General features: G+C 37.8%; 1 protein-coding gene across 1 annotated transcript in view; it reads right to left on the reverse strand.

Annotated features, from left to right (window-relative positions):
• Positions 1-15,881: 15,881 nt before the first annotated feature.
• LOC123501421 overlaps positions 15,882-21,198 on the reverse strand; it is a 139,388-nt gene continuing 134,071 nt past the window's right edge. The window contains exons 10-11 of the mRNA XM_045250246.1: positions 20,944-21,168; positions 15,882-16,179 (exon numbers count right to left, since the gene is read on the reverse strand). Coding sequence (XP_045106181.1) covers positions 15,981-16,179; positions 20,944-21,168 — 424 coding nt within the window. The 3' untranslated portion in view covers positions 15,882-15,980. The remainder of the gene's footprint in view (positions 16,180-20,943; positions 21,169-21,198) is intronic.

A 21,198-nucleotide genomic window follows, 5' to 3' on the forward strand; every position in this document is an offset into this window, starting at 1 on the left:
TCATCCCTGACCTGTCTGTACCTAATCAAATCTACATCTTCCCACTTTTCTGCAACTCTCTATATGCCCTCTTCTTCTCTCTGATCTGTCTACCTATCTCGTGAGTCCACCATAATGGCTTCCTGTTTCTCTGCCTTATATCTTTGTAAGGGATACACTGCATCACTATACCCTTTACTACAACCTTAAAAATATCCCACATCTCCTGTGCAGTTTTATTTCCAAAACTATCTTCCCAGTTTACCTCTCCTAATAACTGACGTAACCTACCATAATTGCCTTTCTGATAGTTTGGGACTCTAGTCTTATTCACTATATTATCCCTACTGGAATTAATGATAAATCTAATTATATGATGGTCACTGTTTGCTAAAGTCTCTCCTACCTCAACTTCCTTTAAACAATGCTCAATATTTGTTAGTACTATGTCTAAAACCTTCCTCCCCCTAGTAGGTTTATCTACCATCTGCACTAAATAGTTATCCTGAAAACTTTCCATAAACTTATTTTCACTAGCATCTCCTACCATCCTCTCCCAGTTTTCTGACTTCAGATTAAAATCCCCCAAGATAATTGTCTGACTAGTACACCCCCTACTTATCTCATCTACCATAAGGTTGTCTACATCTGCTGACTGGTTAGGTGGTCTATAAAAAAGCTCCTACTCTAATAACCTTACTTTTGTTTACTCTAACATCCAGCCATAAGGACTCTACTCTGTTATCTACCTTAATACCATTAATCTGACTGGAAATGAAGGATTTTTATACATAAATAACTACTACTCCATCTATCCTACCAATTCTCTGGTGTAAATACATAATGTATCCATCTACTTCATATTCTTTCCTATTTTCCCTAAACTTTTCCTCATTTACCCATGCCTCTGTGACACATACAACATCTAAGTCCTCCTCAACTATATAACTAGATAACTCGTCTTTCTTGTTCCTAAGACTCCTGGCATTTACATAAAAACATTTAAGTCCTGCTACCTTCCTAGATGCTGTCTCCTTATTTGGAATCCTAATCTTATTCTCTCCTATTTGCACCTGAAAATCTTTCCTAATCTTTTCACTATCTCTGTTTATCCTATCTAATTTATGTCTAACATCTTTCTTTTGGAATGCATTTGCTACCTCATCCCCTACACTCCATCCCAACTCTCCCCTCCAGACATCCACTCAGCACATCCACACCCTTCCTACTCAGATGCACACCATCCCTAGCATACAAATCCCTTCACCCATATAACTTATCCCATACATCCACAAAGCTGACACCCACATCCTTACACATCCCTTTTACCCGATCATTCACACCAATGGCCCTAGACAACCATTCCCTGCTAACATACACATGAGGCAAGATTCCTGACACTACACACCTTCTACCACTCTCCCTTATCTTGCCTAACATTTCCCGAAATCTTGCCACTAACTCCTCCGACCCACCTGCTCTGACATCGTTCCCACCTACGTGCAAAACTACTATACCCTCCCTCTTCATCTCCCCAACTCTCTTCTGCACCTCCTCACTCACTGCCTTCACACCTGCACCAGGCATACACACGTTCGTCCTCCTATCCCTGTCTTTCCCACAGAAAGTGCTATCTAAGTACCTAACCTGAGAGTGACCCACCACACACACCTGAGGTGTGCTAGGCACAACCTTCCTCCTCCTCTCCTCTACCCCCTTCTCTCTCCTTTCACTCACCACAACCACCTCATTCACTCCACTCTCACTCTCCCCCTCCCCTTCCAACAAACCAAACTTATTTTCACACTCAACAGGTTTAGTCCTACTGTTAGTAGGAGACCTTAACTGTAAAAGAGTCAACTGGAGAGAGATGGAAGTAATAGGTAATGCTGGAACATGGAGCGAGCAGTTGTTACAGTTAACTATGGTGAATACACTGGATCAATGGGTGGAAGAATCAACATGGTTCAGAGAAGAACCATCGTTGCCTGACCTAGTATTCACAAAGAAGCCGGAGCCCCCTCCTAGCATACAGTACCTTAGTCTGATGGGAAGAAATGACCATGTAACACTACTATTGGAAATGCAGGAAGAAGACGTGATAAGACACAGAAAGGAATACAAAAAAGAGATTAAATTATACAAAAGCAAATTTTTAAAAGTTAAAAAAATTTTTTGGTGAAATAGATTGGAGCAACATAATGAACTGAAGGACAGTGCAGGGGAAATACAAATAACTCGATTTACGCAATAGATGTGTTCCAAGAGGCATCGTGTATATCAAATCTCGCGTAAAACAAACATGTAATTCTCATAAGAAACAATAAATAATAGGGGGGATGTGGGATGTGGTCCAAAAAAATTCATACAAAATACTCTATTTATTTGGCTAAATTAACATGTTTTATTATTTACCATTCTAAATACTAGAAGTGTATTTAAAGTAAAAGGAAAAACAAGAAATAATAAGAGAAAGCAAAAAAATAATAAGAGAAAACAACAAAACAAAGAATACGTAAACACAACACTCACTGCGTCTCTGCCTTCACCACTTACACCACAGTCAGTAACCTTCTTCCTCTGAGCTTTACCGCTTTATCAAAAATCCACTTATCAAAAATAACCCCACATGCAGAAGAAGATGAAGGACGTTTTGGGGCCATATTGGTGAATTATAGGCGGATTGAAGAGATTCCGTCTGTACTCAGTGCTGGCAGACTGCAAATGAGTCATGAGAAGAGCGGAGCTCCCACCTATTGGCCAGCTGTGGAACTCTCTGGCGCACAGTTTGAAATTGTGTCTGGTGCTCAGTTTGAAAATGCAGTTGGGCCAAATCACGCATATGCAAACCGATCGCGCAAATTAAATTAATTATAATATTTTTTTGGTCACTTTATAACAAAAATGCGTAAATCAAACACGCGTAAATCGAGTTACCTGTATTCCTAGAGAAATATAATGAAGGAGTGATGAAATATGTACCTATCTATAGAGTAAAGAAAAGTATACAAGCTTGGTACAATGACATATGTGTAGAAGCTACAAGGGAAAAAGATAAAGCTTGGAAAAAACTAAAAAAACAAAAATGAAGACAACAGACAGCAGTACAAGGAGGCAAAAAATGAACATATTAGAATAAGGAAAGAGGCTGAAACTCTGACAAAGATGTGGTGAGAAAAAGTGATAATGAACTCAAGCGTTTTCACAAGTATATAAATGGTAAGTTCAGACATTCAGACAAGTTGGAGGAGGAGGTGTAGTTCATTCCCGACTAGTTTCACGAAACTAGTCAGGAATAAACTCACCTCCCTACACCAGTGTTTCTCCTCACCTCCTCATAAATGATAAGATGAAAAATAAGGAAGCAATAAAAAAAATAGTTAAAGGAGGGAAGACATACCAAACAGCAAAGGAAATGAGTGAAATAATAAATAAGAGCTTCAAAACTGTTCACTGAAGAAGATTTTACAGAACCAAATAGGACATTGTACTGTGAAGGCTTGCAAGAAATCATGGTGCACAAAGAAAAAATTGGAAGACTACTAGGAAATTTGGATGTCAGAAAAACAATGGGACTGGATGATGTGTCAGGCTGGGCACTAAAGGAATGTAAAGATCAGTTGTTAGAACCAATTTGGGAAATGGTTGCCAGCCAATTAAAGGAAAGAGTATCACTTGAATGGAAGAGAGATAACATAATCCCAAAATTCAAAGAAGAAAAGTCAACTGAGCCATTAAATTACAGACCGGGAGGCGGTGGCGTAGTAGATAAGGTGGTGAGTGTGGGATCGGGCAGATGTCTACACGTAGGTTCGAATCACACCACATACAGCCTTAAACACTTTGCCATTTGTCAAGTAGTTTAAAGTTACCTACATGTCACCATGATACCCAGGTTCTAGGTGGTTAGACCCAAGATGAGCTTGGGTGGTGATATGGACTCTAATATGGGCACCACTATAAACAAAATTGCCGGTGCCACTAATGGGCAGAAGCTGAACAGTGCTTCCTACACACTCTTCAATTGAGCCTACGGGCACTATAGGCATCAATGAAAAAAAAAAAAAAAAAACTTACAAGTGTTGTGGGGAAAATATGTTAAATTGTTATCAAAGAAAAAAAAGAGTTAAATAGTATCTGGAAGAAAAACAAATTATATTGAACATACAATTTGGGTTCAGGACATGAAGGTCATGTATGCCGAATTTATCAAGTTTCTACTCGAGTAGTGGAAGGATTGGAGAGTAGATGGATGGGAAGACACTGTGTACCTGGACATAAAAAAGGCTTTTGATTGGGTCCCTCATGACATGACTGAGAGGAATAATATTAGTTCGGACAAGGGATTGCTTGACGGACAGAGAGATGAGAACTGTGATCAGGGATACATACTTATCCTGGAGTGAAGTATCAAGTGGAGTACTGCAGGGATCAGTGTTAACCCTCATTATGTTACAGGTATATATATATTAACAACATACAGTATGGAGTGACCAGCTATATCAAATTATTTGCTGATATGCAAAATTGCTAAGAATAATTAAGACCCGAGAAGACTGTTTGATACTGCAAGAAGATTTAGACAAAATTTATGAATGAAGTAAGAAGTGGAAGTTGGAATTCAATGCCAAGAAATGCCATGTAATGGAATTAGGAAAGAGTAAGAGAAGACCGATATGGAACTATTTGATGGGAGAGGAAGAAATAATGAAGACAAAAGAAGAAAAGATCTGGGTGTGGTTATACAAGAACCGCTGAGCCCCGAAAAACACATAAACAAAATATTTGAAACGACGTATAAAATGTTGGCTATTAATAGGGTGGCATTTTATTAAATTATTATGAGTATGATACGCCCACAGTTGGAATATGCAGCAGTGGTGTGGTTGCCAAGCTTGAAAAAGGATATATAAAGATCAGAACAGATAAAGAGGATAGCTACAAAGATAGTGCTGGAAATAAAGGACCTAACATATGAAAAAAAGTTGAGGGAAATGGGACTGAAAAAAAAGCTGAAGGAAATGGAACTGCCAGCCTTGCAAGTTAGAAGAAAAAGAGGAAACCTAATAACAATACATAAAATAGTTAATGGCATTAAAAAAAAATAGAGAAGCAAGACCTGGTGTTGGTGGCAGATGAAGCTGGAAGGACATGAGGACATGCAAAGAAGATCAGGAAGAGGCAGTGTGTAAGGGATATTTGAAAAAATACAGTTTTCCACATAGAATAGTAGAAAAATTGAATGCATTGAGTGATGAAATTGTTACAGCAAATGATGTGCATAACTTTAAAGAAAAATTAGATAAATGGTGATATGGAGACAGGAAACTATGAGCCTCACTTGAACCCTGTACAATACTAATAGGTAAATACAGCTAGGTAAATATACACACACACACACACTCTCGCCGTCGCCGAGAGAGGACGGCTCGTCTCCGGCTGCGGACGGGAAGAAGTGAAAATACCTATCATGTTACAGGGCCCGGGTACCTCTGAGTTAGTGTCCTGTTGATGTCCTACTGTCGCATAGTGTTGAAAGTGAGGGATATGGAGAGTGGTCCCTGAGAGGAGAGTGTGGGCGGTGATTGTTTTGGCCATAATCAGCTGACGATAACAAACATGGCAGCTACTCCTAGACAACCCAAGGATTTTGAAGGTTTTATAACTACTCCAAGAGGACTGGAGAAATCAGATATGGATGCAAGAATCCAGGCACTGGAAAGTAAGTTCCTAAATATTTTGTCCATAGAAGAAAAACTGGATAGAGTTATAGCTGAGAATGATTCGTTCAAAAAAGAGATCTATTTGTTAACGATAGCGAATAAAGAGCTATTGAAGGAAAAAGTAGAGATGGAGAAGGAAAACCAACAACAAAGGAAACAATGTGAAGAGATGAAGGCTAAACTCCTAGAAATGGAGATGAAAATATCCGAAGGGGACTTGAGGAAGGAGGAATGCCTTAATCTAATTGATGCCAGGATGAAAGAAGTGAACCATGAACATCAGGAGGTACAAAGGTCCTTTAGGGAGATAGTGAAAAAGCAGGAAGAGGAAAATAAAGTGATTACGCAGAGTGAAATGGTAAAGGCACTAAAGGAAAATGAGTATGTGGTGAGAGATATTGCTGAAAAGAAAAAATGTGTGATCATAACAGGATTGAGGGTTGAAGCTAACAGAAACTGGCAGGATAGGAGGAATAAGGAAAATGACAGGATTAAGTCTTTACTGAATAAGATCTCTGTGGAGGAAGAGGACCTATATGCTGAGGTAGAAAAAAGTGTGAGATTGGGAGCTTTTGAGGAAGGCAAGAATAGACCGTTAAAATTGAAATTAAAGTATCAGGTGGCAGGTGAGGCCTTGTTGAGGAGGGCTTGGAAACTTAAGGACTCTGAGGAAACCAAAACAATTTACATAAGAAGAAATATGTCACAGGATGAGCGAATGAAAATGAAAGAGCTTGTAACTAAGGTGAAAGAGAGGAATGACGAAAGAACAGAGGAGGAAAAGACCAAGTTTTTTTTGGAGGATGAGAAATGGGAGGCTAAAGACGTAGTGGATAAAACAGACGGAATAGACATTACATGGAAGAAAGAGACTAGGAATGGAATACAAGTGACTTACATGAATATAGATGGATTTCTGTCTAAGAGGCTAGAATGTATGAATTACCTAAGAAATAACGAACTGGACATAATGTGTGTAGTGGAAACAAAGCTAAGGCCCGAAATAAAGCTAGACTGGTTTGTTGTAAAACACTACAAAGTATGGAGAAATGATAGAAAAAATAAAGGAGGTGGTGGTATAATGGTTCTTACTAAGGAAGATCTGATAGTGAAGGAGGTGAACTATAGTAAGAAAAATGAGGAAGTGATAAGTATGCTTATAACAGATGGCAAGAGGACATTAATATTATAACAGTATACATACCACCCAGAACCAATGCTTGGGAATATGAACAGTACCAAATGGTGATGAGAAATACTTGGAGACTTTAATTGTAAAGAAATAGTGTGGGAAGATTACGAAGTGGTGAATGGTGGTGAGTGGGCAGAAGAATTGTTAAAGGTAGCAACAAATAACTTGATGACACAGTGGGTGAGATCACCAACAAGGTGCAGGGGACAAGATGTTGCAGCAAAGTTGGATTTGGTATTTACCACAGGAATCTCTCTAAAAGAGGAAATTGAACATAAATGTCCCTTGGGGAGAAGCAATCATGATGTCCTAAGCTTTGAGCTGGATACGGAATTAAGCATGAATAAGATTGTGGAACGCAGGGAGGAAAAATTAAATTATATTAGGGTAAATTATAACCATATAAGGGAGTTCTTTAATGAAACTGACTGGTCCATGGTATACCAGGAAAGGGATATGCAATTGAAATACGATAAATTTATGGATTTGTATAACTCTGCTGTGAAAAAGTTTGTGCCATATTACAAAAAGAGGACTTTAAATTAATAAACAGTGATTTAATAGAAATTGTGAAGAAGCAAAAAAGAACAAAGAAAAGGCATGGAAGAAACTTAAGAAAAACAGTGATGTATTATCAAGAGAAATTTACAAAACAGCAAGGAATAGATATGTTGAAGTAAGGAGAACAGCACAGAAGGAATATGAATAGAGGGTGGTGGAAAACTGTGATAGTGACCCAAAAATGTTTTACAAATTCATAAATGGAAAACTAAATATAAGGGAGGCAATAGTAAAGGTAAAAATGGGAAGAAGTATATGAGGATGCTGGAGATATAGCTGAAATTTTGAACGACAACTTTTGCAAAGTGTTTACAAAGGAGGAGCATTTTATGGGAGGAAGGCCTATGGAAATAAAGCAAATGCAGGACATCATGGTTACTAAGGAAGATGTAAGGAAAAATATAAGCAATCTGGATATTAATAAATCAATGGGGCCTGATGGCATATCTGGGAGGTTACTAAATGAATGTAAGGATCAATTGTTGAAACTCGTATTTGATATTGTGGAAACCTCCATACGAACAGGATTAGTCCCGAAAGAGTGGAAAAGAGCTGACATTGTGCCTATATATAAGAATGGTAGTAGGATGGAACCGCTAAATTATAGACCAGTATCGTTAACTAGTATATTGTGCAAGGTATGTGAAGAAGTAATTAAAACTAAGTGGAGTGAGTATCTAGAAAGTGAAAACATTCTGAGTGAAAGACAGTCTGGTTTCAGAAAAGGAAGATTGTGCGTATCCAATTTATTATGTTTTTATTCAAGAGTTACTGACATACTACAACATAGAGAGGGATGGGTGGATGCTATCTACCTGGACTTGAGAAAGGCCTTTGATAAAGTACCACACAATAGACTGGTGTGGAAACTAAGGAAGATTGGAGCAGTAAATGATAAACTAGCAAAATGGATGGACAATTACTTAGTGGGAAGAGAAATGAGAACAGTGGTGAGAGGAAGGAAGTCCGAGTGGAAGAAGGTAACCAGTGGAGTTCCACAAGGGTCAGTGCTTGGTCCCATCATGTTTTTGATTTATGTTAATGATATGCCAGTAGAAATTGACAGTTACATGAATATGTTTGCAGACGATACTAAAATTATGAGGAGAGTAAGGAATGTGGAAGATGTAACAAGTTACAGGAAGATCTTGATAAAATATATGAGTGGAGTAAGGAGTGGCAGATGGAATTTAATATAGACAAGACCCATGTTTTGAAAATGGGAAGAAGTAGATACAGACCAAACTGGGATTACAGGCTGGGTGATGAGAAAATTAAAGGGACCAATGAGGAAAAAGACTTAGGAGTAATCGTGCAAAACACTTTGTTACCGGAGAAACACATTAACAAGATTTTTTGGAAAACATATAACATGCTTCAAAATATTGGCATTGCATTCCACTACCTAGATGAAGGAATGAAGAAGATATTATGTACCTTAATAGGACCCCAGTTAGAATATGCAGCTTGTGTCTGGTCACTGCATATGAAGAAAAATGTGAAGGTATAAAGGGTACAGAGGCTGGCAACAAGGATGGTACCAGGACTCAGGGAGTTAGACTATGAGGAAAGACTGAGGAAGCTGGGGCTGACCACATTAGAAGAGAGAAGAACAAGAGGAGACATGATAATTATGTATAAATTGGTGAACAAGATGGACATACTGGACAGAGAGTTGATAAAGGTGACAAGTAATTATCTCCGAGGACAAGGAAAAAAGCTAATAAAGGACATCTGTCTAAATGATGTGAGAAAATACAGTTTCCCGCATCGTAGCATTGATAAGTGGAATAAACTGAGCAGTGATGTCGTTGACGCGGTGTGTGTCAATCAGATGAAAGAGAGATATGACAGGAATGAACAAGGAGACAGGACACAGAGAGCTTAACTCGGGCCCTGTAATACACAAATAGGTAAATACAAATAGATAAATACACATGAAGAAAGACTAAAGGAAATGGAACTAGCAACTTTGAAGGATAGACGGGAAAGAGAAGACCTAATAATGATGTAGAAGTTAACAAACTGTATGGAAAAGATGGATAGACAAGACCTGGTATCACTGACAGTGGATAGAGATAGATGAACAAAAGGACATTTCACATTCCAAGATAATGAAAAATCAGCATCTGAGGAACATTAAGAAGTTCAGTTTTCCACATTGGAAGGTAGACTTCTAGAATGGATTGAGTGAGGAGATTGTAACAGCAGAAAGTCTGCACAAATTTAAGGAAAAGTTGGATAAATGTAGATATGAAGACAGGTCACTATGAGCCCTGCTTGAACCCTGTAATATACAACTAAGTAAATACACACACACACACACACTGCATAGTGTAGTGGTTAGCACGCTCGACTCACAATTGAGAGGGCCTGGTTTGAATCCCAGTAAGCAGCGAGGCAAATGGGCAAGTCTCTTAATGTGTGGCCCCTGTTCACCTAGCAGTAAATAGGTATGGAATGTCACTTGAGAGGTTGTGGCCTCGCTTTCCCGGTGTGTGGAGTGTGTTATGTGGTCTTAGTCCTACCCGAAGATTGGTCTATGAGCTCTGAGCTCGCTCTGTAATGGGGAAGACTGGCTGGGTGACCAGCAGACGACCGAGGTGAATCACACACGAGACGTGGTCGAGGAAGGACGCAGTGCTGTCGCTCCGAGAATCAGCGGATCTTCACTACCTGTTGTATAGTGTTTGCAGTGGCCTGGACGAGTAGTGTAGACTCGTTTTCATGAAATCAAGTGTAGAGAATCATGAGTAAGGAAGAGATTCCATCTAAATGCAGGTATGAGACTAGGGAAAGAAGGACAGAAGAAGATGAATATGTTGATGAGGGAGAAAGCGCATTCAAAGGTTTTGATACGGCGAATACCTCACTACTTAAGAGAGTGTTGACTATTGAACGTAAACTAGATAAATGGATAAAGGAGAGTAAGGGAATGAAAGAGAATGAAGAACAGGAAAAAGTTTCAAAAACTGAGAGAAAGGATAAAAAAAGTGGAAGAAAACAAAGCTAGACTAAGAGTGGAAAACGAAGAACTGAAAAAGGAAGTAGCTAACTACAAGAAACAGATGGAAGAAGGACTCGGTAAAGCCGAGAAAGAAAAAGAGAAGCTGAAAGATCTAGTAAAAAAAGAAGAGGAAAGAGTACAGAACGTGATTAAAAAAGAAGTACAAGCATGGAGAGTCCAAGATAAGAAAGATAGGCTGATTTTCAGGAGGTGATTCAAGAACAACTAAAAGAAAAAAAAGAAAAAATGACAAACAAAATGATAGGAGTCCTCAAGAAAAAAGAAAATCTAGTTAGGAAAATTGCAGAAAAAAATGAGTGTAATCGTATTTGGACTAAAAGAAAAAAAATAACATATAGACCAAGAAGAGAAAAAGAAGAAATTAAATCAGTCAAAGACCTACTAAAAAATCTAATCGATGAAGATAGGCATAACTTAGAAGAGGAAGTAGAAGAAATACACAGAATGGGACCATATCAAGAAGGAACAATGAGACCAATTAAGATACTACTAAAATCACAAGCAACAACAGAAGAAATATTATATAGAACAACTAAACTCAGAGAAACAGAAGGTTGCAAGGATATATATAAATATATATAGAAAAATAGAAATGAGGAAAAAAGGAAGAGATACAACAAACTGATGGCAACAGTAAGGGAAAAAAATTATGAAAGGTCAGAAAAGGAAAAAAAGGCATTTTTTTTTGGAGAATTCTAGGAGAGAGGATAAGGAAATGGTATATAAAAGAGAAGGAAGAGAAAAAAGTGGAACAAGTTTAACTAAAAATGATAAAGGCAAGAGACTAAAAATGATGTATATGAACATAGACAGGGTTTTATCAAGTAAATTAGAATTAAGAGATTACATAAAGAAAGAAGAACCAGATATTGTATGCCTGGCTGAAACAAAACTAAATGAGGCAATCAAAATAGACTTGGATAATAGGTATAATGTATGGAGGAGAGACAGAGGGGGTAAAGGAGGAAGAGGAGTCATGATAATGTTAAGGAAGGAGATGGTGGTAAACCAAGTGGAATGTGGGGAAGGAAAAGTGGAAGTACTGTATGTTAAGATGCATATTAATAAAAAAAGAGTTAACAATCATTGTAACATATGTGCCACCAAACACACAAATTCATGGACCAATCAAGAATATAAAGACATGATAGATGACACAATAAGGAGTCTAACGAGAATCATTAAAGAAAGGAGAAAAGTTATATTAGTAGGAGATTTCAACTGTAAAGAAGTGGACTGGGAAAATGATGAAAGTGGTATGGGGGAAGAAGCCTTGGGAGAAAGATTCCTGAACCTAATTATAAATGATATGACAGACCAAAGAGTAAAGGAAAACACAAGATTCAGAGGAAACGACGAGCTGGCAAGATTGGACCTAGTTTTTACAAGGGGTATACTAATGAACGATGATATAAGATATAAGTGCCCATTGGGAAAGAGTGACCATGTAATATTAGAAATGGATATAGAAGAGGGAAAGGAAGATAGAGACAATTCATATAAAGGAGACCGATTAAATTACAGAAAGGCTGATATTGAGAATCTCAAGAACTACTTCAAATATGTTAACTGGGAGGAGATGGAAAACTCAGACACAGTGCAAGAAAAGTGTAACTTATTTTTAGAAATATACAAAACAGGAGTCAGGGAATATGTCCAAAAATATAGACCTAAAGAAGGAAAGAAAGATTGGTTTAATGCAAAGTGTGCTAGGGCAAAGGAGAAAAGTGATGGAGCATGGCAAAGGTAGAGGAGAAATAGAAATCCAGTAAATAAGGAAAACTTCAAGGCAGCGAGAAATGAATGTTAAGGTGAGGAAGGATGAGGAAAGGAACTATGAAAAGGACATTGTTGAAAAATGTAAGGAGCAACTGAAATTGTTCTACAGATTCATAAATGGAAAAATTAGGCAAAAAAACAAAAGAAAGGTTAAAAAGAGATAACAGGATGGTGGAAGACCCAAAAAGAATAGCAGAACTGTTAAATAATAAATTCCAGGAGGTTTTTACTAAGGAATCCAAATATGAAAGGCCACAGGGTAATAGAGAGACCGTCTATATGAAAGAGGTTAAAGTAACCAAGCTTGAAATAAAAGAGTTAATGAAGGAATTGGATGAAGAGAAGGCAATGGGACCAGATGAAGTCTCAGGAAGAATACTGAAAGAATGTAGGGAAGAACTAGCAAGTCCTATATACATCATAAAATGGTCAATAGAAAATGGAACAGTACCAGTAGAATGGAAAAGAGCTAAGGTGGTTCCCATATATAAGAGCAGAAGGAAGGAAGAATCTTTAAATTACAGACCGGTATCACTAACTAGTGTGATATGTAAGATGTGTGAAAAATAATAAAAAAAACAATGGATCGAGTTCCTTGAAGACAACAGATTAATATCAAATAGCCAATTTGGTTTTAGAAAAAGTAACTAATTTACTGAGTTCCTATTCTAGAATAGTTGAGTACAAGAGAGAGAGGGATGGGTTGGCTGAATTTATTTGGATTTAAAAAAGGCGTTTGATAAAGTGCTACGTGCAAGATTACTGTGGAAGTTAGAGTAGAAGGGTGGCTTAAAAGGAAGCACATTGAGATGGATGGAAAATTATTTGAGGGGGAGAGAAATAAGGATGGTAGTTAAAGATATGAAGTCGAAGTCGAGAGCAGTAGAAAGCAGAGTGCCGCATGGGTCAGTATTAGCTCCAATACTTTTCCTCTTAAACGACATGCCAGGAGTGAACAGCTACATAAATCTGTTTGCGGATGATACAAAACTGTGCAGATTTATAAAGCAAAAAGAGGATTGTGAAATACTGCAGGTAGACCTAAATAAGATCTGGGAATGGGGTAAAAGTGGGAAATGGAATTCAATGTGAACAAAAGCCATGTCATGGAAATGGGAAAGAGTGAAAGACCCGTGGAAATCTATAAGATGGGAAATGGAATAGAACTGGAGAAAGTAAAAAAGGAAAAGGACTTAGGAGTGACGATGGAAGAAAACAATCAACTGATAAGCCAATATATTGATAGAATTTTCAGAGCTAAGAAATATTGGAGTAGCATTTCACTACATGGACAAAGAAATGATGAAGAAATTGATAAGTACTATAATAAGACCCAGATTGGAATATGCAGGAGTAGTGTGGACCACTCATAAATATAAACACATAAGGAAGTTGGAGAGACTACAAGAAATGGCTACAAGAATGGTTCCATAATGTGAAGGGATGACATATGAGGAGAGACTAAAGGCTATGAATTTACCAACCCTGGAACAGAGAAGAGAGAGAGGGGATCTGATAAAAGTTTATAAATTGATCAATGGAATGGACCAAGTGAATAATGAGAAACTGATCCTGAGAGAAGAATATGACATTTGAAGCACAAAATCACATAGTAAAAAGCTGTGAAAGGGAAGATGTCTGAGAGATGTTAAAAATATATAGTTTCCCACAAAGATGTGTTGAGACATGGAACAGTTTGAGTGAAGAAGTGGTGTCAGCAACAAGTGTGCATAGTTTTAAAGAAAAATTAGATAAGTGTAGATATGGAGACGGGGCCACACAACCACAAAGACCAGGCCCTGTAAAACTACAACTAGGTAAATACATACATGAGCATGACCATGAATTAAAAAAAAGTCTTGTTGTCTAATCCACAAAAATTCTTCAGATTGCATCAATAATACAAAATTATAAAGTTTAAGATTTTACTGTTTTGCTCTGCTACCATTTCATAATGTATTGGTATTGACTGCATTTAACCCGTAAAGTCCGACAGGCCTTAAATACGGCTGCATAGCACACTTCTGATAGTCCTTAAATGGGGCAGCTACTTTGAGTGCTAATAAAAACCGCGCTAGCATTGGTAGCGCTGCTATATTTGGTCATGACGTAGGCCTATGGTAGTACTGTCGGCTCCCAGGAAGCACACCGCTCTAGCCAGCTAGTCTCCCGCAAATTTCTGTGAGGTGCGTGAGCGTCGTGTCGCGGTGATAATTATTTACGTATTTACGTATTTACTTATTTAAGGAACTATTATTTACAACTATGGCTACTGGTGCTAAGAGGAAGCTAAAGTTTAGTGATAAAAGTGATAGACAAGGCGGGACAAGACGCAAAGTGCACAGGTTGAAGGTAGATCCCGACCCCGCTATTGTGACAACATCGTCACCCACACTTGATAAAAACATACGTAACTATAATCAGCCAATATGAGTGAAAACACGAAAACATGTGAAAACACATAAAAACATGAGCAGTGCCTTACATTATGTAAGAATACACATAAAAGCACCTCCCCCGAGTTGCTGCTACCACAATCTTCTCCAATTATCGGTTATTATTCTGAGACAACCATAGTGAGTAGAGCAATAAAAACTTGTAGGATGATGCATTGTCATGTCTACTAACAGCAGATTTTTTTCCAGAGTAATTTATAAGAGATGATTTTTTTTATGATAATTGCGGTAATGGGAGGGTGCGAATTTTGCGGCCATCGGTCTTAGCGGGTTAAGTTTTATGTTTAGCCAGTTTTCAAGCCAGTGGCAGATTTAGAATAAAAATGTTGGTAAGGGGGGTCATAACCTGAAATCCTAAGTCCCTTGAGATTGGTGACGAGTCTTATCACTGAAACTTAGCAATCTTGAGGGCATTTTTAACTATATGCAGGGCTATCTTTTAAGCAAAAATGTAATCTTTTAAGTGATAAAAATAAATATGGAAAATTGGGGGTTACTCAGCCTCCCCCATACATCTGCCACTGTCAAGCACAACCTGATGCTGACGCAAGGTTAAGCAGAAAGCTAAGCAGGATTCTGAGGATTTGTGAGTCAATGCAGCCACCAAGTCCAATGCACTGATTGGAATGCCCTGCACCATAGCAAACCATACACTGAGAATGGATCTACCAAAGTGTAAGGATAAATAAAATAATGGAACATGAAGTTTACCCTACAGTGGAAGAGCATGGATGAGGTTTGTACATAATCTTACAGATAAAAGTATTGGAAATATAATGCTACACCAGTATAAAACCAGTATAAAACAGTAATGGGTTTGGTTATTATCTATTCAGCAGTCGGTCAATTAGTAAAGATTAAACAAGATCCAAACTTGTGGAACTGAGTTTTCCTAAGACCAGTCAGATATACTCTAGCTATCACAGCAGTCACTTAGTTCCTTTCATGGAGTGCATTTTTACTCATCCACCAACTGCTTTAACTCAGCTAATCATTACATGTGTACATTCCAGCTAAGTACTCCTGTTTTCATGGCTGTGTACTGTTAGGTACCTAGTGAAGCTATCAGTCTGCTCTCAATATCAAGTAAATCCCCTTATGATTAATCTGGCTCTGGTCTGTATCACATCATCAAATCACCAAATAAAAGAATAAAAAGAACATTTAACAATATTACATTTAATTCATATTTTCTACAGGGAAACTGAAAAGTGATATATCACTCTCCATATTAAGTTTTCAAGAGACCATTGATACAAATATTACTGTTGCACATCATAAGTTCCAGACTCATAGTTGTGTAAGACATAGTGCCTGAAAGGAAAATCTTGGTGGTAACAAAGGTGGAAAGAACCACACAATGAACTATTAAGATCAATCATGTCATGGTGTGCCAAGGGGATGGAAGGCATATGTTCCTTGACCTTATTGTATGCAAGTACTACCAGTGCTGGTCGTGAACTGTGAAAGAAAGTATACATCAGTGTCATGGATATCACTACTTAGACTAAAATTCAATATACTAAAGCCTCAAGCTGCATTATGAACTTGAAATGAATACATTCTATTCATGAGAAATTGAAAGATCTTCCTAACTGCTTCACATTATCATAATAAAGTAATGAAAATGTAGATTAACTCTATTTTCTATAACATGTGGTATTATTGCTTTACTTTAAGAGCAAACCTTAATTATCACACTACCTTAGTTTTGTAAAGAAAAAGAAAAGAAAAAGGAAAAAAGTGTTACACAAGGTGTGGTTTGCTCAAACACTTCTGTAGTGTTCTGCAATTTGATCTTGTTCAGGAAAATAAATACTTATAGAGATACAGTGGTACTTTGACATACAATGTTAATTCGTTCCGTTACGATCGTCGTATATAAAAAAAAATTGTATATCAAATCAATTCTTTCCATAGAAATTAATGGAAACAGAATTAATTCATTCTTGTGATATGAGAGAGAGAGAGAGAGAGAGAGAGAGAGAGAGAGAGAGAGAGAGAGAGAGAGAGAGAGAGAGAGAGAGAGAGAGAGAGAGAGAGAGAGAGAGAGAGAGAGGATACATCGAGCCCATTTTCTCTCACTCTAGCCAAGGCCACTGAAACCTATTGGACACAAGGCCACGTAAACCGATGATAGTACCTCATTCAATCTGTGATATATTGATAACCATGACATCCAGAGACTTCTGGTATTTTGCATTGCAAAGAGGAAGAGTTGCTTGTGGGCAGGAGTAAACATATGCTCTACGTCACTGTGTCACCAACGATTTTACTGTGTCTGATTCCGCCACCTCTCCCGCGAGCCTTACTTCTATACCTCAGGTCTCTCGCCATGTTACGGGGAAACAACTTTTGAATGAGAGTGAACTTTTGAATGAGAGTGGTATCAGAATAGGAGAGAGAGAGAGAGAGAGAGAGAGAGAGAGAGAGAGAGAGAGAGAGAGAGAGAGAGAGAGAGAGAGAGAGAGAGAGAGAGAGAGAGAGAGAGAGAGAGAGAGAGAGAGAGAGAGAGAGAGACAGAGAGAGGCAGCTGGAGGCCACGCAAACTGATGATATTCCTCATTCAACCTGTGATATTTTGGTAACCATGACATCTAGAGACTTCTGGTTTTTTGCATTAAAAGAGGAAGAGTTGCTTGTGGGCAGAAAACCATTTGTACTCACTTGTTTATTGAATTTCTAAGTGTAATCAGCATATGAATACAGGCTATTTTGTGTGTTTCTCGCCAAACTTTTACTTTTTCGACCCATGATCTTGAGTTCACAAAACTTTAAAAAAAAATACACTGCCGAGGAGCACTGACACATACGTGCACAAAGGATGAACAACAATACACAAATGTTCGGGTGGACATGGGTAGCCGAGCAATCGCTGCGCCATCTACCGATGGCTATTCGTATCTTAAAAATATCGTATTTCAAGGCGTAAATTATATAAAATTTTTCATCGTATATAAAAAAAATCATATGTTAGGGCGATCGTATCTCGAAGTACCATTGTACCAGTAAATATAACTAATGGTACCAGAGGTTTAGGAAGTATCTAATCAATTGCTGTCACCATATGGTAGTTTTACATGTAAAGGAATAGACATCAAGCCTTTTGTTTAGCACAGCAGCAAGGGAAGGTGTGAGCTCTCATTTTGTTACTTACATTTTCCAAAATGTCATTACTAGCATGGCATGTTTGATTATCTTCTTATAGGATACTATCAAGTTTTTCAATGACTTTTCTTACACTTAAGTGTTTCTTTTTACAAAATATTAAAACAAGGGCTTAAAAAGCTTTGGAGCAACACTCTCATTAATTTTAGTACAAGCTGCCATTGCTACTACCACTACTTCTACTACTACTTCTACTACTACTACTACTACTACTACTACTTATACTACTACTACTACTTCTACAACTACTACTATTACTACTGCTACTATTATTACTATTACTACTACTTCTACTACTACTGTTTCTTTACTACTACTACTACTACTACTACTACTACTACTACTACTACTGCTGCTGCTGCTGCTGCTGTTGCTGCTTCTGTAATAACTTCTACTATTATTGCTACTATTCCTACTGTAACTATGATACATCTTCTATTACTGCTACTACTACTACTACTGCTGCTGCTGCTGCTGCTGCTGCTGCTGCTACTGCTACTACTACTACTACTACTACTACTCTTACTACTACTACTATTATTACCACCACTACAACAATTACTACTATTAATAAGTAGTAGTACTACTACTACTACTAGTACTACTACTACTACTACTACTACTACTATTACTAATACTATTACAACTGCTGCTGCTGCTGCTGCTGCTGCATTATATACATAAGAGAGGAGGACTGGCCAAGGGCAACAAAAATGTAGAGAAAAATAGCCCACTCATTTGCCAGTCTCCTTACAGAACCGAAAGAATTAGCCAAAGGATAGGGACAAATGTCTTCAAACTCCCTCTTGAATGAAATCAAGTCATAGGCAGGAAGTTCCAGACCACAGAAAGATATGAAAGAGTGAGAGTACTTGTTAATTAACTATTGTGTTAGAGTTGGAAAGAATAGGGGTGAGAGGAAGAAGAAAGCCTTGTTGTGCAGCGAGGTTGCAAGAGGAGGGGAAGCATGCAGTTAGCAAGATCCGTGGAGCAGTTAGCATGAAAAAAGCAATAAAAGATATCAGGAGATGCAATGTTTAAGTGGTAAGAAAGAAGCTGAAGATAGTCATTCAAAAGATGTGACAAAAAGCTTTTCATTCCACCCTATCTAACAAAACTGTGTGAGTGGATCCCCCTCAAACAAGGACAACCCTTGTAGAGTTAGCAGTTGGAGGGGCAAGAAAAGCTGGCGGAGAACCGCAGAACGCCTAACTTCATAAAAGATGTTTTAACAAGAGATGAGATGTGAAGTTTCCAGTTTAGATAATGAGTAAAGGATAGACTTGAGGATATTCATTGTAAAAGATGGGGACAGCTGAGTGTCAGTGAAGAAGAGGGGATAGTTGTCTGGAAGGTTGTGTCAAGTTAATAGATAGAGGAATTGAGTTTTTGAGGCACTGAACACTACTAAGTTTTCTTTATCCCAATCATAAATCTTAGAAAGATCAGAAGTCAGGCATTCAGTGGTGTCCCTGTGTGATCTGTTGACTTCATCTCTGAAAAGGTATGGAAAAGTGTGGGGTGGCATCATCAGTGTAGGAGTGAATGGAGCAAAAAGTTTGGTTAGAAAGTTCATTTATGAATAATAGAAAAACAGTGGTTGATCCTGAGGAACACCACTGTTAATAGATCTAGGAGAACAGTGGCTGTCTACCATGACTGCAATAGAACAGTTGGAAAGGAAACTTCAGATTAAGTTGCAGAAGGAAGGATAGAAACCATAGAAGAGCAGTTTTGAAATCAAAGCTTTGTGCCAGACTCTATCAAAAGTTTTTTATATGTATAATGCAACAGCAAGAGTTTCACTGAAATCTCTAAAAAAGGATGACCAAGCTTACTAAATCTTTTGAGAGTTGTTGGCATCTAATTTATTTAACATTTATAAAAGATTCTTAAGGAGAACCAGAAGATCAGCATTAGAGCAGCCCTGATGGAGGCCATACTGGCAATCAGAAAGAAGATTGCAAAGTGACAGATGTTTGAGAGCCTTCCTATTGAGGATAATTTCAAGAACTTTAAACAAACAAGAAAGTAAAGCTACAGGGCAGTAGTTTGAGGGATTAGAACAGTCACCTTTATTAGAAAAAAGCTGAATGTAAGCAAACTTTCAGCAAGAAGGAAAGGTAGAAGTAAATACACATAGTTGAAAGAGTTTGGCCAGGCAAGATGCAAGCACAGAAGCACAGTTTTTGAGAACAAAAGAAGAGACCGGGTTAGGTCCATAAGCCTTGCCAAGTTTAGGCCAGCGAAAGCATGGAAAACGTCATTTCAAAGAATTTTAATTGAAAGCATGAAATAGTCAGAGGGCGGAGGAGAGGGAGGGATAAGCCCAGAATCATCCAAGGTAGAATGTAATACACGAAAGAGTTTGGCCAAGCAAGGTGTAAGCATGGATGCAAAGTTTTTGAAAACAACAGGAGGGACCCCATAAGGTACATAAGCTTTTGAAGGGTTTAGGCTTGTGAGGGCATGGAACACAACATTGTGAATTATTTTAACTGAAGCCATGAAAAAGTCAGAGGGAGGAGAGGGAGAAACAAGCCCGGAATCATCCAAGGTAGAGTTATTACCAAGGTTTGAGAGAAGAGTTAAGCTTTGGAGATATGTAATGGCAGTGGTAAGGTTGAAATAAAGGAGTGAAAAATTAAGAAGTTACTAGAGATGTTTTAGACCAGATGCCAGAAATCTCAAAGGGACTTGGATTTCAAAAGATTTTAATATTTTTTTTCTCTCTCTCTCTCTCTCTCTCTCTCTCTCTCTCTCTCTCTCTCTCTCTCTCTCTCTCTCTCTATATATATATATATATATATATATATATATATATATATATATATATATATTGGGCAGCTTACTAAATCTTTTGAGAGTTGTTGGCATGTAATTTAACATTGGAAAAGATTCTTAAATGTCACTTCAATTTACACATGTTACTTTACATGTTTGAGAAGTGGCAAGTGTTGCAAATGAGAAGGGCTTTCAAACCTACTTTAGTCCTAATTTATATTACAAATTTATTTCAAACAAAACAGAACCAAAATAATTAGAATAAATACTTACAACTTCTGTCTCTGTGTGAACTTATAACAGGCAGTCATGGGTGTGCTGACACTCTCCAATGCTACAAAAATGAGTGATGATTGTTCCTTAATGAGTTGCTCCAGAGCAAAGAGGTTTATGGGTAACATGTCTCGAAGGGAGGTAATACTGAACCGCTGCAGTTTGTGGCACCTCTTCAGAGCAGTTAGAAGAGCTGTGGCTGGGGCTATGTACTGTTGATGTATGCTGAAAAACAATATTTATGTAACCACTCTT

Source organism: Portunus trituberculatus, chromosome 9 (genome assembly GCF_017591435.1).
Source record: "Portunus trituberculatus isolate SZX2019 chromosome 9, ASM1759143v1, whole genome shotgun sequence".
In the NCBI taxonomy this organism is placed as follows: Eukaryota; Metazoa; Arthropoda; class Malacostraca; order Decapoda; family Portunidae; genus Portunus; species Portunus trituberculatus.